Source organism: Artibeus jamaicensis, unplaced genomic scaffold, assembly GCF_021234435.1.
Source record: "Artibeus jamaicensis isolate MK-2021 breed Jamaican fruit bat unplaced genomic scaffold, CSHL_Jam_final contig_944, whole genome shotgun sequence".
Lineage (NCBI taxonomy): Eukaryota > Metazoa > Chordata > Mammalia > Chiroptera > Phyllostomidae > Artibeus > Artibeus jamaicensis.
This window is the reverse complement of record NW_026522020.1, coordinates 5,549,367-5,573,324: the sequence shown is the minus strand read 5'-3', so window position 1 is coordinate 5,573,324 and position 23,958 is coordinate 5,549,367. Positions and strand designations below refer to the sequence as shown.

Below are 23,958 nucleotides of genomic sequence, written 5' to 3'. Positions count from 1 at the left end.
GCCGACTGTCCTGCTGCCTGGTGGGTGGGTGTCCCAGGCCGCTGGTCCCTGCCCGTGTGTCCATGTTCTCCAGCCATCTGTCTGCGCCGGAGGCCTGGCTCTGGGACAGCACTGGAAGCCCTGTGAAGGGGGGTGGTTAGAACTGGGGGGACAGGACCGAGCCCTTCCCTCTCCGTCCAGCTCTGGGGGCCTTTGTGGGCATCTGGCCCCTTGCCCAGGGGGCCGCAGGGGCTGCCCCCTCAGTGTAGCCCGAGGACGATGATGCCACAGGCTGGCTGTGGGGCAGTCTCCAGGGGCCCTGGGGGACTCGTGGGCCCTGCCCTCTGCCCCCTGCTCTCACGGGGTGGCTGAGATCCCAGACACACCGGCAGTGAGGAAAGGAGTCTGGGTGCAGGGCTGGGGTTCTCTGCTGAGGCGGCGGAAGGACGAGGCCGTGAAACTCTTAGAAAGGAACGCGGCCTGGGGTTGGGCAGCGACCGCTCAGACGCGACGCCGAAGGCACCGGCAGCCGAAGGAGAGACGCGGATCGGACACGTTCAAAACTCTCGTGCGGCCAAGGGTGGTGTCAGGAGACTGGGAAGGCGGCCCACAGGGCGGAAGGAAACTCACAAATTATTTATCCAGTGTGAGCACTGGTGTCTTGAACACACAAAGAACTGTCCTAAGTCAGTGACAAAAACCCCGAACAGCCCCGTGTTCAAACGCGGGCCGAGGACCGGGGCGGACGCCGCTCCACAGAGGACACACGACTGGCCCCCTGCCCAGGACAAGGTGCGCCCAGCACTGACCACCCAGGAAACGCAAACCTTGCCCAGTGAGGCCACCTCACCTATTGGGGTGGCTGCCGTCCACACCCCAGAAAACACCCACTGCCCGCAAGGATGCAGGGACCCTGCGCACAGCGACTGGAATGGACAATGGGGCGGCTGCTGTGGAACCCGGGACGGACGGCCCTAAAAATTCAACAGAACCGCCCGACGACCCAGCAATTCCGCTCCTGGACACAGACCAGAGGAGCGGAAACCAGGGTCTGCACGGGCCACCTGCTCGCCCTCGTTCACAGCAGCATCAGAAACAGCAGCGACAGCACGGAGGCACCCAGTGTCCACAGACGGACGGAGGGACGGACGGATGAGCAGTGTGGTCCCTGCACACGAGGGAGCCTGCCTCGGCCTCAGAGGTTCGGACACAGGCTACGAGGTGGGTGTCAGTGGGACCCTGCGGTCTCCATCTTCCCGTGGCTGCTTAGTTCACTGGCACTAAGTCCCCGCTTGTGTGGGGGACCCCAGGAGGGTCAGACTGTGGAGACGGGAGCGAGGACGGTGGGTGCCAGGGGCCGGGGAGCGGCTGGGGTTGTGTTGCTGGGACAGGCCTTCGTTCCGGGAAGAAGAGCCCTGGAGACGGGTGGTGATGTTGGCGGCAGAACAGCGTCAATATCCTGAAGCCATTGAGCTGTACAGTTAAAAATGGACAGACGATACATTTTATTTGTCACAGTAATAATAATAATAATACTATAATAAAACAACCCTTTCCGCGGCACCTCACAAGGTCCTTCTCCCACCACTGGCAGCGGCAAAGGAGGCCTCGTGGTCGCCTGGGTCCAGGGGCCGGGTTGAGGGGGCTCCAGGCCAGCCCTACGCTGACCGGCCAGTCCCTGGACCGCAGAGCTGCTGCCCGTGGGGCCCCACCGAGGGCCCTGCCCCACACCACCCTCTCCCAGCCCTGTGCCCAGGCCCTCGGGGCCCCCCGTTCCCATGGACCCCTGCCTGCCCGTCCTGGGCTGGAACCTCCGCTGGCCTCCTAGCCTCAGCGTCTGTCCCCAACTCGCTGCGTCATGGGCAGGCACCTTCCAGAGGACGGCGTCCCCCTGGGGTGGCCCTGAGCCCCACAAACACCTGGGCGGCCCCGTCGGATCCGCCTGCAGGGCCCCAGCCCAGCGCAACAGGCGTTTTCTGCGAGACTGGGTCTTCCGCTCGGCCAGCCTCTCTGTCACCCTGGGGGCTGGCTCCCCCGCCAGCTCCCCCCACGCCTGCTGCTGCCTGTCCCCTGCCCGAAGGAGCTGCAGGGGTGGCCGATGGTGGTGGCCACCCCGAGAGCGGGGTCCCTGAGGTGACGTGCTGCGCGTCACCACAGGGGCTCTCCTCGCCGGCCAGCCCCCCCCCACCCCGTCACTCCTCGCCTGGTGCGGAGACGCGGGGTTTGGGGTGGAAGGGCCCCACACCGTCGCCAGCACGTCCGGGAATTCCTGAAATACAGGACCCATGCTCGCGCCCCTGAGTTTTGAGGGGACTTGGAAGCTGGACCAACAGGCGTTTGAAGTCGGTGTGCGAGCTGCAGGCAAACCCCTTCCCAAGCTGCCAGACCCCGGCAGAAGGAGTCCCATTCGCCCACGCCGGATTCTGCCCCCGCTTCACCACTCTGTCCCGGGGCCTGCCAGGCAACGGGCCTGGGCTGCTGCTCCTCCGTGGCCCACTGCCGGCCAGGTGGGCAGGCGCTGGCGTCTGGGATGGTCCACCCGTCTTCCTCCTGTGCCTGCGGCCCGCCTACCCTCGGGTGACCCCAGGAAACACTGAGGAGAGCTCCTGACCCAGGAAGAGATTGACACGGTCTTTGTCCCCCTCCCAACTGCCACTGTCAGAGGACCAGGGCCGTCCCCTCCTACCCTTGCCCAGCGGATGGGGGTCCCCCGATCCGCTGTCTGGTGTGAAGTTGGGTCCTTGTGTCAGCACAGAGCTCTGGGCTCCGGGGAGACAAGGGCCACGCACCCCTGGGAGAATTCAGGAGACAGTCGTGAGATTCCAGGGAAAATGGGGGAATTCAGGAATATAACTCACAGACGGGGAAGCCACAGTGCTGGCTGAGGGCCTGGGGGAGGGGGGCAGGACTGGGTCCCCTGCACCGCGTCCCTCCCTGCAGGCCAGAGTGGCAGGTGGGCTGTGAGGGGCCCAGGGCTCCTGGTCGGGAGTGTGAGCAGCAGTCCCGGGGGAGGGGCAGATGTGCTCTGTGCGATGGCGGCCCAGCCTGGCCTGGAGGCCAGGACTGTGCCCGGTGCGAGGAGGGAAATCTGTCTCTTGCTTGACTGTGTCATGGGCTCCCCGATCAGGAGTGGGCTCCCCGTCCTAGGAGACATGGAAGCAGAGACCCCTCACCGCGGCTGCAGCTCCTCAGAAGGGCGTCCAAGTACCAGCGAGTGAGAGCCATGGTTCCTGGTTCTGTCCACGGCTGCGATGCAGGCGCACATCCCCGGGGGCGCTGTGGGTGGCGCCGCTGGGTCAGCTGCCTCCACGGGGCCCTCTCCACGGGGCGTCTCCGTGGGCTGTCTCCATGTCTGCCATTTGCAGAAACGCCAGCACAATTCCCTGACGTGTGGGGCCAGACTGGAGGAGCCAAGGGTCCCGGGGCGGGGGTGGGGGGGGGCGGCTTCCACCTGCTGGTTGGGACTCGCACGGCCGGGAGCAGGGAGGCAGCTGGGCCGGGCAGGGTGCCCAGCACCACTGCTGGAGGGGCTGGCAGGGCGAGCTTTCCAGCCCCAAAAGGTGGAGCCAAGGAGGCTTCCCGAGGGCCAGACTCACTCCAGCTCCAGGCCCAGGTGGGTTCCCCTCTCAGGCCCGAGGCCAGGTGGGGTGGGCACCCCAAGGACACAGGGCTGGGGGTGGGCAGGGGAGCACTGGATGCAGGCCTTGCAGCGGGAGGGATTCGTACCTGGACCTCGGCCGGCACCAGGTCTGAGTTTCCCAGCTTCCAAGCGCAGGGCCTGCGGGGTGCCCGGGCTGCTGTGGACACGCAGCCCCAGCCCCGGCTGCTTCCGGGCTGTCTCAGAGGGAGGCTGCTGGGAGCTGTGGCCCCAGGGCGGCCCTCACACTCAGGGACTCGCCTTTCAAGTCAGAGTAAGGGGATGCCGTGAGTCCAGCCCCCAGACTGGTGGGGGGCCCGGAGACAGAGAGACCCTGAGGCTGCTGCCACTGGGATGCAGGTCAGCGGGGCGGGGGGCACCAGAACAGGCCCCCGCCCCCAGGGACAGCAGGGCAGGAGGGCGGGAGGCTCGACCTGCAGGCATCTTGACAGGAGAGGCAGGGCAGTGTGAGGGAGGCCCCTCCCTACCCCTGCCGGCCCCCCCCAGACATTCCCCACTGTTGACGGCTGACTCACCCTCCCTTCAAAGGCTTGGGCCGAGTTCAGGTATTTAACCTGCCGCAGCTCAGTCACTCAGGAATTCGGCTCTGCAGGGAGCCAGTGCCCCTCCTGGGACCTGCCGCTCCTCGCCCGGGCAGGTGCCTCCTCCCAGCTGTCCCTCCGTCCGGCTGTCCTCACGGCCGGGCCCCGGCCATGGACGTGCAGGTGCCCTTGTGGCACCACTACCTGCAGGCCCTCCGCTCGCGGGCGGCGTCCCGGGCGCAGGACTACCAGCGCGCGGAGGACGTGCTGCTCACGGTGCTGGAGCGGGTGCACGCCCGGGACCCCCGCTTCCTCGTGGACTACTCCCGGGACCTGGAGGCCTCGCAGTTCGCCCTGCGCTCCTCGGACGGCCCTGTGGATGTGGAGGTGCCCCTGAGGGTGGACGCCGGAGCCCTCCTGAGCGAGGAGCTGGGGGCCGCTGAGCCGGGCCACGGCCCCGCGTCCTGCTGCCTGGGTGTCCCCCGGGAGGGGGCCGGCCTGGAGCCGTGGGTGACTGACGACGTCTTCACCGCCTCCTCGGACGGCAGCACCAAGGGCTGCGGCCACATCGTGCCCGGCAAGGTCCTCCACCTCCTCAGGGACCTCCTGGTGGCCGCCATCGTGTACTGCAGGCTGCACGGCCTCGTCCCGCCAGGTAGCAGAGGGCCCGCTCTGCACGCGTGTGCGTGTGTTCGTGACTGCTCAGCGGGGGGGGGGGGGGGGGGGGTCGGGGGCCCGGGAGTTGGGGACAGGCTCCGCGGTCCAAGAGGATGAGTTCCGTGTTAAGTTTCCCAGGGTGACTTTGGGATGATGCTGTGATGGCGTCACCATGTAGGCGGCTGGAAATTGTGCCCTGTGGGCTGTCACCGGCTGGTCAGCTTCCTGAGGGTCCCTGGGCAGCTGGCTGTCAGTTCCAGCTGGACCGACGGTCCTTGAAGCTGTCTGCACTTCCAGCCTCTGGTCAAATCACACTGGAGTGGGAGGACTCTGCGTGCACGTGTGAGCGTGTGCACGTGTGCGTGTGCACGTATGTGAGGGCTGCATGGCACACACGAGTGTGCGCAGGTCTGCTCCAGCTGTTGGCCCAGGTGCTAAGTGGCTCTGAGGCAGAGAACTCCCGGTGAGCCGCAGTCCGGCCTCAGCCTCTGTCGGCTCCTCTCTCTCAGGGCCCCCCAGGAGGGGCCGGAAGGATAGGTGCAGGACAGCGGGCCCGGGCGGAGGAAGCCCACCCTCCTGGGTGTCAGGGGAGGGACATCGGATCATCCGGGCAGGCAGCTGAGACGGAATGTCCTGCTGCCCTCGGAGGGCAGCTGCGTGTTGGGGTGGCCCCCACATTGGCGAGTGGGGCAGTCAGCCCACCTGGAGGACCGTGACCTGCCCCAGGCAGCCCGGTGTGCGGGGCCCAGGTCTGGCTGCCATCCGGGCTCCGGCCCTCCGGGGTCCTTGGCCACAGAGGCCCGCAGGCCGGTCTCCCCGCTGCAGGTCCTGGGGGAGCCTCCCGGCTGCGAGTTCTGCCACAGGGTCCTTCCTCTTCATGGTGACGTGAAGATCCAGAAGGCGACCAGGCTTCTGGACAGACTTGTAACTGGGGGGGGGGGGGGGGGTGGCCTTCCAGCCCAGTCCTCCTGAGACCTGCCTGGCGACTGGGGGTGGGGTGGTGACAGCCACCGGGGGCTGAAAACGCCGCCCGCACAGGGCAGCCGGGCCTGTCATTTGGTCTCCTACAGACATCTGATCTGATGGTCTCCGAGCCCTCCAATTACCATCGGTGGCTTTGGCGGGGCCCCTTCTGTCTTCCTCCCTGATGACACACGGTGACCTGTCACCCTCAGGCCCTCGTCCAGCCTGGGAGACACGTTCACCAATCGGTGGGGCACCAGGTTCTGCCTGGCCCTGGCTCCTTCGGGCACATGCTGGGCAGCCAGACCCCTCCACACCTTCCCTGGGTCCCCCCAGCGCTCCCTGTGCTCCCAGTCCCGGCTGAGAAGGCAGCGCAGGCAGCTCTGGTCGCAGGGCGCGCAGGGAGACTCCAAGCATTGCTTCCAGCAGCAGGTGACAAGTTCAGGCTGCCCCCCCGACAACCCTGGGAACCCCTGAGAGCCCAGAGACCAGGCCAGACTGGTTTGGAGTTGCAGGGACAGGTGGCAGGTGTGGCTGGCCACCTTCCAAGTCACCATTTCATGGACAGAATGTGTGACCAGTAGTAGATAAGGAAATGAAGCCACCCATAGCTTTGAGTGACAGGTGCCCCAGGGAGGGGCCAGGGTCGCTGCACCCTTCTCTCGCTGAAGGGAAAACCGAGGCCCATTCAGGGGGTGGAGCAGGAGGGACGTGGCCCGCCCAGAGCCTCGCTGCGGGAGATGGGGGGGTGTACAGGTGGGTTTGGTCCCCCCTGCAGGGCCCCCAGCGCCGTAGACTGTCTGGGGTGGGTCGTGTGCCTTGCGGGGCGTGGGGAAGGGCAGCTGAGGGAGGAGGGGGGGAGGGGGCCCGCGTCCCGCCTCCCCGTGGCCCCTCGGCGTCCCTTCCTGGGCGGTCTTCGGGCTCTCGGCTGGGCCTCCTGGGGTCTGAGTGGGGAGGAGAGTGGGAGCATTTCCGCTGGGAGGTTCTGCCCCTCCCCCCCCAGGTGTGGAGTGGAATCCGGGGCAGCCAGGCTTGTCAGCCTCCCGGGGGCTGGGCCCCGAGCCTGGGAACCCGTCCCAAACAGACTGGTTCTTGTGCCTGGGCCCCTTCTGGGAGGCGTGTCCGAGCTGGGGATTGCCGGGCACCAGCCTGACTGGGGTGGGGAGTTCTCCGGAAGCTTCCACGGAACAGGAAGGGAAGGGTGGGAGGGGGCGGGTGAGTCAGAAGTCCAGCCTCTGCCACCCTCCTGGGCCCCGGAGGCTGCTCCCAGCGGCTGACCCAGGGTCCCAGAGGCACCGGGCTGCCCGGCGGTGGGACCTGACCCCCTGGCCATGCTGACTGAGTCCCGAGACCCAGGAGCAAAGACTGTCCTCAGCAGAGGGGCTGCCAGGGCTATCAGCATCTGGGGGCACACGGGCCCAGGACAGGGGTGCTGGGCCCTGAAAGGACCCACCCCAAGTCATTTCCTGAATCCGAGGAGCATTCATTTTCTGAACCCCGGGGGCGCCTGGACACTGGGGTGCAGAGTGACAGACCGGCCGCTAGGGGACAATTGTGGAGACTGGAGACCCCTCCTCGATTTTCCCTTCAAAAAGATCTCGGTGAGGTCTGAGGGGCCCGGCCTCCTGCGGTACCGGAGCCCAGGGCTGGGCAGCTGGGGCCTGGGATCCAGCCCACACACAGGCCGGTGCCTGGGACCGACTGGCTGAGGGTCCCGCCCTGGGGCAGAACTGCTCCTAGTGGGCTCGTGGCCTCTCCTGGTGCAGCCTGGGCCTCTGCGGCTGTCCTGGAGCAGACAGGTCTTCAGGGGACGTGACCCTGAGGGGAACCAAGCTGGGGCTCAGGGGGCCTGGGAGGAGCCCCGAGGGGCACCTCACCCAGGTGCCGCTGTCATCCAGGGGCTGTGAGCTCCGCAGCCGACAGCGTCCTCACCGCCTTGGTCAGCGGCCCCGGGCCAGGCGCCGCAGACCAGGCGCTCGAACAGCAGTCCGCAGGCTGGAGGGCAAGGCCAAGGCCGAGGTGCAGGCAGACAGTTTCCCCTGAGGCCTCTTCTCTGGGTGGGACTCCCCGCTGTCTCTCCCACGAGGGCCAGGCTCCTCTGCTCGGCGCTGGCCCTGTGGCCTTTTACCTTGTCACCTTCTCAGGGGCCCCCGTCTCCAAATACGGCCACGGTCTGTGCTGCGGGGGGAGGGCTTCTGCACGAGAGTCTGGGGGCAGGACTCGGCCCAGAACGGTTTGCAGGCCCTGCGGGGCCAGCCGGCCCCCTGCAGGCTGCAGTTGCAGATGGACACTGGCATCTGGGGGAGGGGCCTGCAGGTGTGGGCTGCGGTGGAACCCAGAAGGCCACAGGTGAGGGTCCCCGGCGTCCTGGGAAGGCAGGGCCAGGCACAGGTGAGAGCCGGCAGGGCGGTCGTTGCAGGTGCTCTGAACACGGACAGCCTGAGGGAGGAGGAGCTGCACCTGTCCCTGCTGGTGTCCAGCGGCTGGAGGGCCATCCGCTTCCACGTGCTGCCGGCCGTGCGGTGGAAGCACAGGGTGCCCGCCCTGGAGGGCGCCCAGCGGGTGCCCGGCTTCCCTGAAGGCAGCTTGAAAAGGATCATCGGCCAAGAGGTGGCCCTGGTGCCTGCCAGTGCCCAGCTCTGGAGGTAGGAGGCCCCCCCCTGGGTCCTGGGAGGCCGGCAGGAAGGGGGTCCCGCCCCGGTGCTCCCCGCCCACTCCTCCCCCATCCAGAGGTTATGGGGTCTCAGGGGAATTCGGGAACCCTCTCAGAGCTTAGGGGAGCGGGCTGCGTGTAGCCGCCTGAGAGTGTGGAGGGCCGCCCTGGGCCCTTGGGACCCAGCCCGTGTGGGAGGACAGGCGGCCTGTGCAGGGTCAGGGGGGTTCCCGGAGCAGCCGGATGGGCGGTCGTGGGGCGAAGCAGCCCCGGGCCTCACTTGCATCTGCGTCATCCCCTCTGGGGCAGCTCTTCCCAGATCAGTGCTCCTCCAGGAGCCCCCCCCACCAGGTCTTTGGCTGTGAGGCCCTGCACCCCCTCCCCCAGCCCAAGATCCCAGCAGCCTCTCCCGGGGTCCCCAGTCTCCACCCTCAGTCAGAGTGGTGCCTGCTGGGAACGGCAGGCCTGTGGGAGGGAGGGGGAGGGCACTGGCTGAGGCTGAGCCCCCTACAGACCCTGCCGGATTGACATGTGTACCGGCGGGTGGCCGTCGTTGGCCAGGCGATGCCCTGCCCGCTCAGGCCAGGGTGAAGCACCCAGGGCGGTTTTCTGCCTGAGTTACTTCTCAGTGGCGGACGACACCCAGGGGAGCCTCTCAGGCCCTTCTGCAGCTCCCTGCTGCTCAGACTGGCTCGGTGGGCGGCTCCCGGGCCCTCTGTGCCCGGAGCAGGGGCTGCGTCCAGGCTGGCGGTGAGCCACACTGGGCAGAGGCCAGTGTTGCAGTCAGTGGCCTTTCCCTGGGCCCTGTCCACAGACTCGGCGGGCAGACGACGTCTGGTGTTGAGACTGCACAGAGAGGGGACCGTCAGGAGCCACCCCTTGCAGCCGGCACACAGCCAGTGGCTCTGCGGTGTGCTGCCTGTGCTGTGGGCGCTGCTGGGGGAAGGTGCTGGGCCCTCTGTGGTCCGCAGCTGCCTGGGAGCCTGGCTTCCGGACTGGGGTGTGGAGGGCAGATGGGGGCACTCCACCCACTCTCTGCCAGGGAGCAGCAGGCTTGCTTGCTCCACCCTGGGCCGGTGAGAGTGGCACCTTCCTGTCCCCACAAAAGGCTGGTGGCCTGGAAGCTCCCGTGTCCCCCGTGCTCTGGGGCCTGAGCGTCTATGTGAAGACCAGGCATCTCACAGGGGACAGCCCTTTGGGAAGTTCCTAAAACGTGCGGCTGGGTGCAACTGGGCAGCCGCTGCGGTGGGCTGACCACTGTGGCTCGGGAGCGTCCTGCCTGGGGGAGGGGCTTCCTGTCTGGAGGCTGGCAAGGCCGGCTTGGCCAGGGCGTGAGGCCGACCCCAGGGGTGTGTCTGCCTGGCTTCCCAGGGTCTCCACGGACTACCTGCTCACCAGGCTGCTGGGCGAGCTGGGCGCCCTGCCGGGCCATCGCCTGGACAGCCTCTCCATCCTCGACCGGGTCAACCAGGAGAGCTGGCGTGATGGCGGCCAGAGCCCTGGCCTGACCTTTGGCCACCTGAAGGTGCGTGGGGGGGCAGGGCAGGGAGCCTGCTGCCGTGCTGCTCAGCCTGGGTAGGGCCAGGGCAGGGGCCCCAGCTCAGACTCTTGTGCGTGCTCTGGCCGGCGGATGGCCAGGAGCCAGCTCCATGTCAGAGGATTCTACTGCCTTGCTGGGAGCCCGGGGAGCAAGACCCAGGCTCCTGGACACCTGTGGCTGCCCGGTGCGTGGTACCCAGACCCGCCTTTTCCGCCCCGGGGTGGGCGACTCGGGGGCTCTTGCCCCAGTCAGACCCTGGGGCCGGGCAGCACACATCGGCCACTCCCACCAGCCTGTGTCGGTCCTGGGAGGTTCTTCGTCCCAGCTGCCCCGCTGCAGCCTCCAGTCTGTGACAGTTGCTGGCCCTGGAACCCCTTCTCAGCTGGGCCTGGGCTTCTGGGGCCATGATGCAACTGTGTTCCCCTCGGGCTGGGGATGAAAAGTGCCAGGAGGAGCGGCATGGGGCCCCCGGGGCGGCACAGGCAAGCAGTTGAGGCCTCGGAGCGCGGCCCTTGCCACAGCGGGGGGCTTCGGGGACATGTGGCTCGACCTGGTGCAGAAGCTCTGCCAGGCCTCCCACGTGGCCTCAGGCCGCTCACTGCCCCCCTCAGGGCCCCACCCCACCCCTGGGGGTGCCCACTGCTGAGGGGTCCCTTGCGCTCAGCCCCATGGTCGCTCCTGCGGTGACCTAGGGGTGGTGGGGGTCGGCAGAGGGAGAGGGGTTCCCAGCTGGGGGACTTGGGGCCGGGGAGGAAGAGGGTGCCCAGGGTGGCCAGGCGAGCCCAGCTGTGACTCTGAGACACACTCAGACCCCATGTGCTGGGCACACAGGTGGGGCAGTGGGGGTGGGGGGCCCCAGAGGATGTGCAGGAACCTCAGACGCCCTGAGAAGGGCCCCGGTGGCCTGGTGGCTGGGATGCTGTGGGGGGAGGTTGGGTGGGGTCCCGCTCAGCCCCAGTGCCCCCTCGGGAGTCACAGGCCGTGCCTCGGCGGGGGCCGCAGGCGTCATGGGCCGGGGGCCTGCACTGGGACACCTCGGGGGGCGTAAAGAGCGGGGAAATGCCTGTGGGTAGGGGCTTCTGGGGGTCCCGGGGGAGGGCTGGTGGGCCTGGTCGTCCACACGGCCCCCCAGGCAAGGGCCCACCCACTGCCTCCCCGCAGACGGTGCTGCTCTGGGCCTCGGCGCTGTTCCCCGCGCCCGAGGACTGGGCAGAGCTGCAGGGCGCCGTGTACCGGCTGCTGGTGGTGCTGCTGTGCTGCCTGGCCACGCAGAAGCTGCCCCACTTCCTGCATCCCGAGTGCAACCTGCTGCACGGCGCCGGCCTGGACCTCGGCGCCCTCTACCAGCGCGTGGAGCGCTTCGCCAGCCAGCCGGAGGCCTCCCTGCGCATCCACGCCACCCACCTGGGCCCCAGCCCCCCGCCCCGCATCGACCACGGGGTCAAGGCGCTCCTGCAGCTGCCCGCCAGCGACCCCACCTACTGGGCCACCGCCTACTTCGACGTCCTGCTGGACAAGGTGGGCGCAGAGTCCCATGCGGCAGGGAGAGAGCCCCGGGCCGCCGCCCTCCCTCTCCCTCCAAGGTCAGGAGCTTGAGTGGGGCTGGGTCAGGTCAGGCCTCGGGACAGCGTCTTAGGGACCTCGAGGGTCAGGCAGGCCACGGCTGCCCCCTGCCCACCAGGGGCCCCACAGGCCCAGGGCCGCTGGCCAGGGACCAGGGCAGCATGTCCAGGCCTGTCCCCACTACCCTGGAGCCTCCCCAGACCTTCAGCGAGGGGCTCAGAGCCCCAGCTCCACCCTGGGTCCACTCCTCACGAAGGAGTGTGGCCTCCGCAGCTTTACCGCAGGTCTCCGCTGCGTCCCTGTACCCAGGAGTCCCCTGCCACGTCCCTCGGCGTTTGGGGGGGCCTGGCCAGTCTCCCAGCTGCCCCAGAGGTCCACCAGCTCTGCTGGTCTTCCGTCCCCCCATCCCCAGAGAGCCCCCTCCTGCTTCTCCCCAAGGGCCACCCACACCCTCACCCCAAAGAGCCAACATGTGTCCCCTTCTAGGGCACACCCACGGGCGTGGGGTGAGGCGTGACCCACCTTTGGCCCTCAACAAACACCTGGCCAGGCCTCCTCTGTGTCAGGGCCATCCGGGGACACCTGTGTGTGAGGAAGCTGGGGGGAGGGGCCTAGGTGTGGCCACGTGCGGAGTGGACCCTCCAGGAGGAGACCTGGGGGCAGGAAGGCCCAGTGGCCGGGGAGCCGAGGTTGTCCTGCAGGGCGGTGCCGGAGGCCCTGGGACGGACTCCGGGGTGTCTGTGACCCTCTGCCCCGCCCGCAGTTCCAGGTCTTCCACATCCAGGACCAGGACCGGATCGCGGCCATGCAGAGCATCTTCCGGAAGACCAAGGCTGTGGGCGGCGAGGCCAGCTGAGTGGGCGCCGGGCGCTGCCAAGGCTCCCGGCTCCTTGACAGGGGCGTCCCCTGGGGATGGGCGGTGGGTGAGGAGGGGACAGTCCCCTGGGGCCTGAGAGTGCGGACGGCCGGCCTTCTGGAGCAGCTGCTTGTCTCCAGGGGCGAGGGCCGCGGATGCCAGGCTTCCTGTGACCTGTGTCTGTCTGTCCTGTGGGATGCGGTCTAGACGCTGAAGACAGGGTGTCTGCGGGAGATGCGGAACCCAAGGACTCGTCCCGACCTGCGTCCAAAGGCTGCTGCGTGAGACAGAGAGCTGTGTGTCTGACCTTGAATAAATGAATGCACTTCCGAGGGGTCGCAGACGTTCTTGACCCCCGTCCCGGCTTCCACAAAGAACCAGGCGGAACAGGCCCGGTGGTCTGTGTGGCGTGTGGAGATGGCGCCACCTCCTGGGGAAGGTGTGTCGGTGCCTGGGTGGCTCAGAGACAGTTCGGAGCCAAAGTTCCTGCTGGGGTCCCACAGGGGAATGGGCGACACGCGGCGTCTCTGGAAAACCCTGACGTAAGGCCATTCCCACCAAAATTCCAGCAAGCTCCAGACAAGATGAGTCTAGAATTTGTAAGGGAATTCAAAGGCTCTGGGACGGGAACACCAGTTTTCGAAGAACAACGTCGGAGGGCGTGCGCTCCCGGGCCCCAGAGCGGCTGTGCAGCTGCAGGGACGAGGACAGTGCGGCGCAAGGGCGAAGCTGGGGTTGGGCGGGAAGCAGACCCACGCCAGCGGCCAGCTGGTGGGGGGGGGGGGACTGCCCATCAGACGGGGAAGGAGAGTGTGTTTAACGAACGTGCCTTGAACGACTGGACGTCGGGGTGGATGAAATTGCGCTCCACACACAAGACCACTGCGGCGAGGAGCACCATCACCTCCCCGACGGCTGGCACCGCGCCTTCAGGAAGGAAAGGGGACGGTGTCTTGGGACCACGGGGTGGGCGGGCGTGTCCCGGGCAGGACGCAAACAGTGCAGACCGCGAAAGGATGCACAAGCGCAGCTAGGGCACAGATAGGGCTTCATCCAAACTCAAAACACCGGCTATTCAAAAGACTTGTTTAAGAAAATGGATGAGCCCTGGCTGGTGTGGCTCAGTGGACTGAGCACCGGCCTGCGAACCAAAAGGTCGCCCATTCGACTCCTGGTCGGGGCACATGCCTGGGTTGTGGGCCAGGTCCCAAGTGGGGGCATGTAAGAGGCAGCCACACACCGATGCTTCTCTCCCTCTTTCTCCTTCCCTTCCCCTCTCTACAAATAAATGAATAAAATCTTTAAAAAATGGGTGTAGGTCAGCTGCAGAACAGGGAAGATGCTCCCGACTGCATCCGACAGCCTCCAGCTCCCACCCCTCTGCCGCCACAGGTCAGCAACCACCCGCCACCGCCACAGGGCACCCACAGGAAGATGAGAGTTGAGTGATGTGTGCAGGACACTCGGGTGGACTCTCTCAAAGGGAGATGCTCGGAGGGCCCGTAAACACGTGAAAGGAGGCTCAGCGCCGTCACCCCGCAGGGAAAAGGCGGGCTGAGAGACAGTGAGGGGGAAGCCCCTGCCCCCCCAAACTCCTGCGAGGATGTGCAATGCGGCAGCAGCCTCTGGAACTTCGGAGCCAGGCCTCCCAGGCTCCGACCTGCCTTAGCCTGGGACCCTGCCGTTCCTCTCTGGGTGTCCCCCAAGAGAAATGAGTAGCTGCTGCCCACACAAAGCCCGTCTGACAATGCTCATTAATTACCCCGTTACTCATAATGGCCCCCAAGGGGACATCACCCCGAGGTCTCTCCACAGTGGACAAATGCACAGATGGCAGTGTGTCCCTTCAGGGGGACAGCTCCCAGCAGCAGACTCGCCACGTCCGGGCAGTTCTGGCAGCAACAAGGTGCTGAGTGAGGAGGGGCCGTGCCAGAGAGCAGAACACGCTGAGAGAGTCCACGCGTCCGGCCCACCCTCTGCAAAGCCCGGTGGCGGCGGTGATGGAACTCGGATGCGGCCCACCTGGATGGGGGCACCCCGGGCCTGCCAGTGGGTGGTCCTGGTACTGAGTTTCCAGTCTCTGCTTCGGGGGGACCCCCACCCAGCAGGGCTGCTCTCAGCACAGAGGCCAGCGTCTTGGAGCCGACCCACGGGGCCCTGTGCGCTCAGGCCCCCGAACTCTCTGGCCTCCCCTGGGAGAGCTGCACCCGGCCCTGGTCTCCCCACGTCAGACCCTCTGGCCCTCTGAGGCCCCGTGCTGAGTGCCCATCTCCCCGGTGCTGTGAGCAGCGTGGGGTGGACGGCCTCGGTCTGCCCCCTGCTCCAGCCACATTGGGTGAGTGACGGGGCAGAGCCAGGCCCACCCCTTCCACCCACACAGACACGGGCTGCAGCGGGCTGGGGTGCCCACCCTGCCAGCCTTCCCCTCGGGGACCTCGGGCCAGGGGAGGACCTGCAGATGTGGGTGGGGCTGTGACCGGCCAGCACACACCCTGGTCCAGGGAAGGCTGAGAGAGGCAGCCTGGTCTGCAGATTCAGCCAGGGGAGGGGCTGAGGAGGCGAGTCACCGGCGGGCACCCGGGGGAGGGGCAGAATTGAGGGACAGGGGTCAGAGGGCGCCCGGCTGAGGAGGGGGAGAGCCTGGGGGCCCCAGGTCGCTCTCAGCTGCAATTTGAGGCCCAGTGGTGGAGGGTCACCCAGGCTCAGGTCCTTCCCTGCCCCCGTCCACAGGACTCGGGCCAGTGCCGGGCCTGGGGCTCTGGGTTTCCCTGGAGGCAAGGTCCGGGGCTCTGCACGCCCCGTCTGCCGGCAGGAACGAAGCTGTCACAGCTGAGCGCAGTGGGGGCAGGGCTGCCTTCCTGCCAGGCCCTCCCTCGGCCCAGCCCCACATAGAGAGGACAGATGGCCGCCTGCTCTTTATTGAATACTCCTAGGAGGCCAGGGGCCTGGGGGCTGCAGGTCACTTGGGAGGAGCTGTGCATCCTGACCAGGAAGGAGAAGGGCCTCGGGGGCTGGCAGCAGCCTGTCGGCCTCGCAGACCCCGTCTGGGCCCCCCGCCCCTCCAGGAGGGCCTGGCCAGGTGGCTGGGTCACAGCTTGTTCCGGGGGCAGTGCTGCAGTGCCTCCTTCAGGGCCTCGGTCACGCGGTCCACGTTCTCCCTGGTGGCGTTGCAGCCCAGGAGCCCGATGCGTAGCACCTGTGGGCCAGGGGCGACGTGTCGGTCTCCATCCAGGACCCTGCCCGGCCCTGGCTGAGGTCTGGACAGAGCCAGGTGGGCTTCCCAATGAGGGGACCCCCACCGGGACACACAGGACAGGCGGGAGCTTTCTGCAGTCACTCAGGGAGCCCCGGGCCCGGGCTGAGCCTGCAGAGCTTGGGAGGGCAGCCAGGGCAGCCATCCGCACAGGCCACTCAGAGTCCCCCTGTCAGTGGGCACGGCTGGGCCCGGCATGGGGCCTCCCGCCTGGTGGGCCACGCGGAGGGAAGGAGGGACGTTCTGGGTGGAATCGGGGGTCTGCGCCTGCCCAGCTGCGGACGATGGACCCAGATCCCCCTGCACAGACCCCTGGGGTTCGGAGAGGGACGTTCCCTGAGGACGCCCCAGCTGTCCTGACTCCTGGATGACCGACGACCTCGGCCCGGACACAGTTGTGCTCCGAGTGGGGGCCGCCCCCTCACCTTCCCTAAGGAGGGCCCGAGGCCACCGGTGATCTCTATGGAGAAGCGGTCTCTGAGGTAGCTGATGATGTCTCTCCAGTTGTAGCCGGCGGGCACCGCCACGGTGGTGACAGTGGGCAGCCGCAGCGCCTGTAAGAAGGGCCAGCTCGGCACCAGCACCACAGCCCGGGGCTGCCTCACCCGGCCCCGGGGCTTCAGAGTGGGGCTGGGGGGCGTGGGTCCGAGGAAGGGCCTGAGGACAGCGAGGTCACCACCCTCTGCCCCGTCCCCTGCCCCCGAACGTACGGGATTCTTCACGAAGAGCTGCAGGCCCAGCTCCTGCAGACGCCCGTGCAGGTAGGAGGTGACCTCCCTGTGGCGCTGCCAGCTGTTCTCCAGGCCCTGCTCAGGGAGAGGCACCGGCGGGAGAGGGGGGACTGGGGGGCAGGGAGCTGGCACCTACCCACGGGAGTGGCCCCTCGGGAGGCCCCTCCAGCCCCCGGCCTGGGTTTGAGGCCGTGGTGGCTCTGGCCCAGGGGCTACCTCAGGGCAGAGGCCCGGCCAGAGCTGGGGCTCTGGGGAGGGGAGGGCCGAGCCGGCCGGGGCAGGGCGGGGACTTTCTGGGGCACACGGGTCTCCTCCTCCTTCCCGCACGGACCCCACAGCCCATGGGAGTTCATCCTCTTTCTGCCCACCCAGCTCACACCCTGCCCTCCGGGGGAGCCACCCCTGGGAGCGAGCAGCCCAGCTGGGTGCTGGTGGCCGCCACCCGGACTGCAGCTCAGCCCTGGGGTGGTGACTTATGAGCAGACACCAGGTGGGGGACAGCGCAGCCAGTGAAGCTCCTGGTCACCCCAGGAGGCCACCCACAGCCCTGTCTCCCCGGCCTCTGGGCTGGGGGCTGGCCGCGGCCCCAGGAGGTCGGGACTGTGCCCCATGTGCTGTCCTGACCCTGCGCAGAGCCAGCTCGGCCTGTGTGGGCGGGGTTCCTGGCACCGCCTCTGCTTGGCTCCAGCCCCCCGCCCCACCCCGGGAGCAGGAAGGCGTCCAGGCTGCTGAACTTCGGTCCCTGGGACTCACAACGGGGTGCTGGCCTCTCTCCTCAGGCCCCTCCTGCGGGCGGGGTCCTCACGGACCGCCTCCCTCAGCACCCGCCGGCCCTGCCCCTGACACCCCTGGCCAGCAGGCCCACGCCTCACCTCTTCCGCGATGAGCGCCAGGCTCTCTCTCAGGCCGAACAAGTTGATGACGGGGGTGGTGTGGTGGTACCTGGAAGACAGGATGCGGTGCGGCCCAGGTCGCCGGGTGGGGTTGGGCGGTTCAGGCTCTGGGAGGGTGGGCCAGCCCCCTCCCCGGGGGGGCACCCAGGCCGGGAATCATGGACTCAGAGCTGGAAGGGTGGCTGGGCCCGTGGGAGCGGGGCTCGCAGGATGCTGCCCAGCTGGCTCCCGCCTCCCACTGGGCCCACTGGGTGGCCCATGATGCCTGGTGCTCCTGTCCCCATGGGTGGCATAGGGGGCCTTGGGTTATGGCCAGAGCCACCTCACAGAGAGCCCCTGGCTCACCCCCTTTTTTTGAGATATGGGTCAACTGAGGCCCGGAAATGGGGAGATGTGTCCCGGGGCAAGTGTCTGAGGCTGGGATTTCTGGGGGGACAGGGCCCTGGGAAAGGGCAGAGGCCACGCCTCAGGCGGCAGGCCAGCGGGAAGAGGGGAGCCAGGTGGGGGCCCAGATGGGGCCTCAGGCCCCAGTGGGTAAAACTGATGAGGGCTGGAGCAGTGGGAGGACCCCCGAGCCCCTCTGCCCACCAGCCCTCACATCCTGGGCTCGTCGTCACAGCCCCAGAAGTTGGCCAGCAGCTTGATGTCCAGGTAGAAGGAGTGGGGCTTCGTCTTCCGGGCGTAGACCTTGTCTCTGGGGGGAGGAGCCCACGTGAGCACCTGCCCCTCGGGCTGCAGAGCCTGCGCGCCGCCCTCACCCCGGCCATTGTTTCTCAGAAGTGGGGGCCCGGCACAGGCCCGGGGGGGGGCGGATGTGGGCCCCTCAGGCAGCCCAGCCTTGCTGACCCTCGGGCTTGGCTGGCGCCTCTGCCACTGGGGCGTGACCCTGCTGCGTGGAGGTCGGGCCCGGCCCCTCTCTGGGCCCCTCCCTGGGAGCCGTCCTGCCTCCATCCCCGCGTCAGAGGTCAGTGAAAGGCGGTCCTCACACAGCGCAGGAGGGGCTGCTGCTGCGTTGGCGAGGCCAGACGCAGCAGAAGGACAAAGGGGAAACTGAGGCTCCCCCCCCCCGGAGGCTGCCCACCTCGGGGCATAATCTGTGACGCTTGGTGTCATGGAGGGGCCTCCAGGCAGCCCCCCTCCACAGGCTGGGCTCCCAGGTTGGCCCAGCAGCCCGGGCCTCCCTGCTCTCTGGACTCAGACCCAGCCGCCCCCTGCCCCTCCCAGGTCACTCACACACGAAATCCCTGATCCCACCCCATGTGGTCTCTGTCCCGGCAGATGGCACCAACCAGTACCTGCCCACAGCCTGTTGGGGCCAGCTTCCCCTCCCCCGCCCCACCCTGGCTCAGAGACGCTGAGTTGGAGCTGGTGGCAGCAGGGACGATAAGCCTTGGGCCCCAGTCCTCGGCCCGTTGCAGGGGACTCCTGGAGGCCAGCCCCCGCCTCCCATATCAAGCCCGGGCTTCCTGGGGGGTGTCTCCAGAAGGTGGCCGGCCCAGGCCATCGCCCCAGGTGCGTGGCCCTCACGGTGCCCAGACACCCGGTCCCTGGGAACCAGGGGCACCTGTCAGAGTTCATGACGAGCTCTCTAGGGGCATCTCGGAGCGCGTCCCGAGGCGCCACGCCCTCCCCGGTTGTCCCTCCTTCCAGGGGCCCCTGGCCCCCCTGCACGTGCCGCCCGGACCCCTCACCTGGCCTTGTCACTGAAGGAGATGAGCGCCGTGCCTGGAGGGGCGTTCAGGACCTTCTGGGAGCCCGAGTACAAGACGTCGATGCCTGTGGGGGGGGCTCGCAGGGTGAGTCCCCCAGGCGGGCTCGCTCCAGCGGGGGTGCCCTGGAGCTCAGGGCCCACCATCTTGGGGGAGCCGGGACCCACCCTGCCGCCAGTGTCTGCAGTGAGGGGGCATTCCTGCAGGGACAGGCCCTGCCCCGTGGGGTGGGACGCTGACCCCGGGGCAGCTCCAGTGGGTTGTGGGGCAGCAGTGGCTCTGGGGGCTGTGGGGAGGGCCACACGCGGCGTCAGAGTGTGTCCGAGGGAGGGACAGGCCGCAGGGTCGGCAGGCTGGTCTGCTCACACCTTGGAGCCTGAGCCCCTGATGGGTCACGAAATACCTACAGCCCCCCCGAGGGCCCCGTGGCTCTGAGCTGTGGGGCAGATGGCCGAGCAAGCAGCCTGAGAGGCGTGGTGTGTCATCTTGGGGGCGGCCCTGACACCCTGCCCTGGTCCCCCGCTTGTCCCCCGCCCTTCCAGAGCAGTGGTGTGAGCGTCGGCCCCTAAAGCCCCTCCGTTGTCCCGGGACGTTCTCCTGCAAGTTGAACTGACTGTGGAGCTCACTGGGTGCGACGGGCTGGTGGGGGGTCCGGGCAGATGGGGATGCGGAGCCCCAGCCGCGACCGGAGTCATCATGGCCCTCGGCTCTGCCCCCGTCCTGCACTGCGGGGGCTCTGAGAGTACGCTGACCCAGAGAAGCTCCACCAGACCCCCCCGCCCCCTGCAGCTCCTGGCCACCCAGCAGAATCCCTGGGTGCTGCCGCATCCAGGGAGCCCATCTGCCTGTGGGGTCGGGCCCTCACCTTGCTGGTCCATGTGGATGGGGGTCCCACCCAGGGAGGCCACGCAGTCCACCAGGAGCAGGCACTGGTACCTGGGGGAGGGGCCGTCCAGTGAGGCAGGTGGGGCTGCAGCCCCAGGGTCACCCCACACAAGGGGGCTCCGAGGGCTCAGGCCCAAGGGTGTGTAGTGCGAGCCTGGGCCCCGTCCACCAGCAGCCTGCTGGCCGTAAGGTCGGAGGCCAGAGGGCAGAGTCCAGAAACAGCTGGAGCCAAAGCTGGGCCCCCGCCTCCAGGTTTTCTTAGAAAAAGGCAGAGTGGGCACAGAGGGACAGGTGGAGCCCTCAGGGTCACAGCCCAGGCCAGGCTGGTAAGCTTGAGTCACCGGACAGAACTGGGGGGGCAGGTGGGCTGGGATCCCGGCGGGAGAGCCTGCCTAGCTGTGGGGTCTCGTCCTTTCAGCCCGTGGTCAACTCTGCAGGGCGGGACAGCTGGTCATGGGGCGGGTGGAGCCCGTGGCTCCTCCAAGGTCTGTGCACCCGGGCGGGGGGGAGGCTGGTGGAGGGAGTGGACGGCTGAGGCTGCCCTGGGGCTCTGAGATCTCAGGCGAGGTGGGGCAGGGCCCCCCAGGTCCTGGGAGCCAGGGACCTGGGTCAGCCTCAAACCCTCCCAGCCGTGGGGCCTTGAGGGCAGTGGGCGCAGTGCGGGCACCTGGCTGTGGAGAGACCCTCGTCCTGCTCTCGAGTGGGGAGCCCACCGCATTCAGAGAAGAGCAAGGAGGACCCCGAAAGGTGCCTGCACCCCACACCTTGTGGCAGATGCTGGGCGGGGGCAGCAAAGGGTGGGGACTCAGCCCACCCGCTACCACCCGGGCTGCAGGGACCTGCCACCGCTGCACCCACCCAGCCTGGGGCTCTGCCCCCAGCACTGCCACCTGGAGCCAGGCTCCCCCGTGGGGACGGGCTCACCTGCGGCACAGCGCCCCAAAGCCGTCGAGGGGCTGCAGCACGCCGCTGGAGGACTCCCCTTGGGTCAGAAAGAGCAGCACCGGCTTGTGCCGGGCCAGGCCCTGAGGGGGACGGAGGGACAGCGGTGGGCAGTCGGTGGGAGGAGAGGCTCCCGGGCCAGCCAGTGCCCACAGAAGGACTTTCCTGGTGAGGGCAGGGCAGGCTTTGCCTCCCAAACATGCCCTCCCTCCCGGGGTGGGTGCAGCACCCCCATCTGTGTGTGTGGGAGCCAGCGACTTTGGGAGGAGGGCTCGTTCCGGAAGAGATGGACTTCCTCCCGGAGACCAGGGACAGGGGCCGCCACCTCTCGCCCCGCCCATGGGGACATTGGGACCTTCGTGAGGTCAGCGAGTCCCCGGAGTCTGAGCCGGCTGGGACTGACCCCTGTCAGGGAGGGCCCGCACCTGGAGAGTCAGGGCAGGTCCTGCTCCCCACCTCACGCCTCCAGCCCCTCCGGCCCTGCCCACAGGACTGGGCTCCTGACTCAGTTGCCCTTTCAGGCAGAACCCCCCCATCAGGTTTCCCACCTGCTCCCAGGCCCAAAGTGCTCTCCCTGTGGGGGGTCTCTTGGCGCAGAAGCCGCCACACCCAGCACCCAGCCCCAAGCCCACCCAGCTGCCAGCACCCCCGTCCCGTGGCAACACACCGCACCTCCTCCACCTCCTGCAGCGAGCAGTGGCTTCCGGGGTCCTTGGTCATCCGGTGCGTGCGGGCTCCTGGGGGCAGGGCCGGTGCGAGCCGTGAGCCGCCCCTGCCCCAGCACACAGGGCAGGGGCCACAGTGAGGAGCAGGGGCGTGCTGAGCAGGCCGCCCAGCCTTGGCCCCCACGTGGAGAGGGGAGTGGGGCAGGCTCCGGCCAAGAGCGGCAGCCGGCTCAGCGGCCCCTCCCTCCCTCGGGCCGCCTTCCCTAAGCCCAGGGGCCAGGCTTCCCGTGCACGGGAAAGAAGCAAGTGTTTGCTGAATGAAGGCCGAGTGGACGGGGACTCCCCAGTGAGAGTAGGGGGAAGGAAGGAAGGGAGGGAGGGAGGGAGGGAGGGAGGAGTGGAGGAGGGGCAAGCTCCAGAGCTGGGGGGGGGTACCCCAAGGCCCCAGAGCCATCCAAACCTCAGGGCAGAGCCTGAGGCCAAGGTGTGGCGGGGAGCAGAGCCGGGGCCTGTCCAGGCTGAGCAGGGGGCAGTCAGAGCCCTCTGAGGTCCTGGCCTTCGGCCCGTCAGTTTGGGGTCGGAGGCCCTGCACTGTCCAAAGTTGTCCATTAACTGGATGGCACCAACATGTGTGGCGCCAAGCTCACGGCCAGTCGTTAAACACGGGGCTCACTGCGGCCCTCAAGCCCTGTCTCTCCACAGTTTGCTCTGGAAGCGAAACCCTGTCCATTCCTCCATGTTCCGTGGCTCCAGAAGATGTTTGTTTCCGAGATTTTTGAGGGGGGACTTCTACCTCCGAAACCCGTCCTATGGCACTTTGGGACAGAGCAGCCGGAAGGGGGAGGCCCAGAGGGCCAGGGAGGGCCAGGGCTGGGGCCGCGTCCTGCCCGAGGCGGGGGATGGGGACGGCTGGAGGGGCGGGCACACCCCACCCCTGCCCAGCCCCTTACCCAGGCGCTCTCCGACCTCAGCGGCCCGCTGGCCCCAGATGCCGTTGACCCCGACCAGGAAGGAGTCCCCGGGCTCCAGCAGGTTGAATAGGGCGGCCTCCATGGCAGCGTGCCCCGAGCCACTGATGGCGAGGGTGAGGCGGTTCTTGGTCTGGAACACGTACTGGATGCCTTGCTTGATTTCTTCCATTATCTGGGGGCCGTGGGCCTGCGGGTCAGGGCCTGCTCTCCGGCGCCCGGCCCTCCCGCCCGGAGGGGCTGGCGAGGGCATCAGCCGTCCCCCGGCTCACCTGGTACATGTCTTTGTGCATGTGACTGATCATCTGCTGTCCCCCGGCCGCCAGGACACGTGGAGCCAGGTTGGAGGGGCCGGGCCCCAGCAGGAGCTGTCTGGGCACAGACATGGGCTTCAGCAGGGCCTCCGGGGGGGCCACCAACAGTGGGTATGAGGCCATGGTCTGCACCCAGCCTGCTGCCCGGGTCCCAGGGCCTCCCTGGCCGAGGTCAGAGTGCAGAGCTCTTCCCAGCTGCCCCTGGCTGGATGGCGGGTGTAGGCAATGTCAGGAGCTGCCTGCCTGCGGCTGTGACCCAGCGCCTGGCCTGTGTGCACCCTTGGAGTCGCCCCTGACACCCGGGGTGTTGAACCCTCCTGGGGGGAGGAGCCTTCGCAGACCAGCCAATGCAGAGCAGGGCTGGGGTAGCCTCCCTGCCAGCCCCCTCCTGCAGGCTCTGCTCAGGGGTCCTGGGTGGACTGCCAGGCTCCTGACTCAGTTTCCCTAAAAGGCAGAACCCTCCCAGCACTCGTGCTGGGCTCTAGGGGCCCCAACGTTTTTCTTAAAGGACCAGAGAGCCAATAGTTCAGGCTTGGCAGGCCTTCCAGTCTGTGTTGCGAATACTCAACCTGGGTGTCGCAGAACAGCAGAAGCAGCCAGAGTGGTGTGCCTGTGTGGCAATAGAACTTTATTTACAAAGCAATCCGTGGGCCAGACTCGGCCCAGGCACACGTGCACACACACCAAGGACACCATCATCCCCGATCCTTCTGGAGACAAGTACTCCCTTCATCCCTTGGAGGCTGCAGGTCCTCGGGTTCGCACATGCACGTCTAACCGGGGCGTGTGTGGGGGAGCCCGCTCTGCTCGCCGAGTCGACAGGTGGGCAGAATAAATGGGGGTCGTGGGTCAGGAGAAGGAGCCAGGCCCGGCGAGCAGCTGCCCAGCAGAGCTGCTGGTGTCTGGGGGAGCGAGAGAGGCCCCGGTGAAGGAGGCCTCTGGGCTCCCACCTTCCCCCGGTGCCGGGGTGGGGGACACCCTGGGCCACAGCAGCCACGGGAGTGTCGGGGCTTCAACAAGTGACCAAGGAGGCAGCACGCCCCTTGGGCCCAGCAGGAGGCGTCCCCCTGGGGACTCACTCCTGAGCTCCGCGGGGCCCCTCCATCGAGCTCTCTGGGGCCGGCTTCCTGTGACATCCCAGGGCACGGGGACCCCACCCGTCTGAGGCTGGTCGGTCAGCCACAGCCTGAGCACCTGGGGACCTCGCA

General features: G+C 67.9%; 2 protein-coding genes and 1 long non-coding RNA gene across 7 annotated transcripts; 1 reads left to right on the top strand and 2 right to left on the bottom strand.

Annotated features, from left to right (window-relative positions):
* Positions 1-2,730: 2,730 nt before the first annotated feature.
* Positions 2,731-4,219, bottom strand: LOC119061065 (uncharacterized). The gene is made up of 3 exons (XR_005084714.2): positions 4,153-4,219; positions 3,706-3,877; positions 2,731-3,331 (listed from the first exon to the last, which is right to left on the bottom strand). It is a non-coding gene; the product is annotated as an uncharacterized LOC119061065 (long non-coding RNA).
* On the top strand, positions 4,211-12,722 carry MAB21L4 (mab-21 like 4). 3 transcript variants are annotated; one of them, XM_053655178.1, is made up of 5 exons: positions 4,211-4,813; positions 8,198-8,423; positions 9,803-9,956; positions 11,133-11,489; positions 12,021-12,115. In XM_053655178.1, the coding sequence occupies exons 1-5, from the start codon at positions 4,330-4,332 to the stop codon at positions 12,042-12,044; spliced, it is 1,245 nt and encodes a 414-aa protein (XP_053511153.1). In that variant the 5' UTR covers positions 4,211-4,329; the 3' UTR covers positions 12,045-12,115. The 3 variants fall into 3 exon arrangements, with proteins under 3 accessions (XP_053511153.1, XP_037017374.2, XP_037017375.2); XM_037161479.2 differs by lacking the exon at positions 12,021-12,115 and adding an exon at positions 12,298-12,722 and having other exon boundaries at positions 4,214-4,813; XM_037161480.2 differs by lacking the exons at positions 4,211-4,813; positions 12,021-12,115 and adding exons at positions 6,456-6,534; positions 12,298-12,722.
* A 2,544-nt stretch (positions 12,723-15,266) lies between these two features.
* AGXT (alanine--glyoxylate aminotransferase) lies at positions 15,267-23,046 on the bottom strand. Of its 3 annotated transcripts, XM_037161430.2 has the most exons (11): positions 22,709-23,046; positions 22,419-22,611; positions 21,476-21,540; positions 20,786-20,886; positions 19,842-19,912; positions 18,959-19,043; positions 17,866-17,961; positions 17,247-17,316; positions 16,354-16,449; positions 16,069-16,197; positions 15,269-15,586 (listed from the first exon to the last, which is right to left on the bottom strand). In XM_037161430.2, the coding sequence occupies exons 1-11, from the start codon at positions 22,871-22,873 to the stop codon at positions 15,479-15,481; spliced, it is 1,179 nt and encodes a 392-aa protein (XP_037017325.2). In that variant the 5' UTR covers positions 22,874-23,046; the 3' UTR covers positions 15,269-15,478. The 3 variants fall into 3 exon arrangements, with proteins under 3 accessions (XP_037017324.2, XP_037017323.2, XP_037017325.2); XM_037161429.2 differs by lacking the exons at positions 22,419-22,611; positions 22,709-23,046 and adding an exon at positions 21,929-22,391 and having other exon boundaries at positions 15,267-15,586; positions 21,476-21,575; XM_037161428.2 differs by lacking the exon at positions 16,354-16,449 and having other exon boundaries at positions 15,268-15,586.
* Between the last annotated feature and the right edge of the window lie 912 nt (positions 23,047-23,958).

What these genes read in the sequence shown, in the direction of transcription:
- MAB21L4 (XM_037161479.2), top strand. Translation starts at nt 4,330, where the DNA reads ATGGACGTGCAGGTGCCCTTGTGGCACCACTACCTGCAGGCCCTCCGC. An exon ending in GCACGGCCTCGTCCCGCCAG is followed by an intron (nt 4,814 to 8,197) that starts GTAGCAGAGGGC and finishes CGGTCGTTGCAG; the next exon opens with GTGCTCTGAACACGGACAGC. An exon ending in TCGACGTCCTGCTGGACAAG is followed by an intron (nt 11,490 to 12,297) that starts GTGGGCGCAGAG and finishes CCCCGCCCGCAG; the next exon opens with TTCCAGGTCTTCCACATCCA.
- AGXT (XM_037161430.2), bottom strand. Translation starts at nt 22,873, where the DNA reads ATGGCCTCATACCCACTGTTGGTGGCCCCCCCGGAGGCCCTGCTGAAG. An exon ending in TGCACAAAGACATGTACCAG is followed by an intron (nt 22,612 to 22,708) that starts GTGAGCCGGGGG and finishes CACGGCCCCCAG; the next exon opens with ATAATGGAAGAAATCAAGCA. An exon ending in CGCTGCAGGAGGTGGAGGAG is followed by an intron (nt 20,887 to 21,475) that starts GTGCGGTGTGTT and finishes CGTCCCCCTCAG; the next exon opens with GGCCTGGCCCGGCACAAGCC.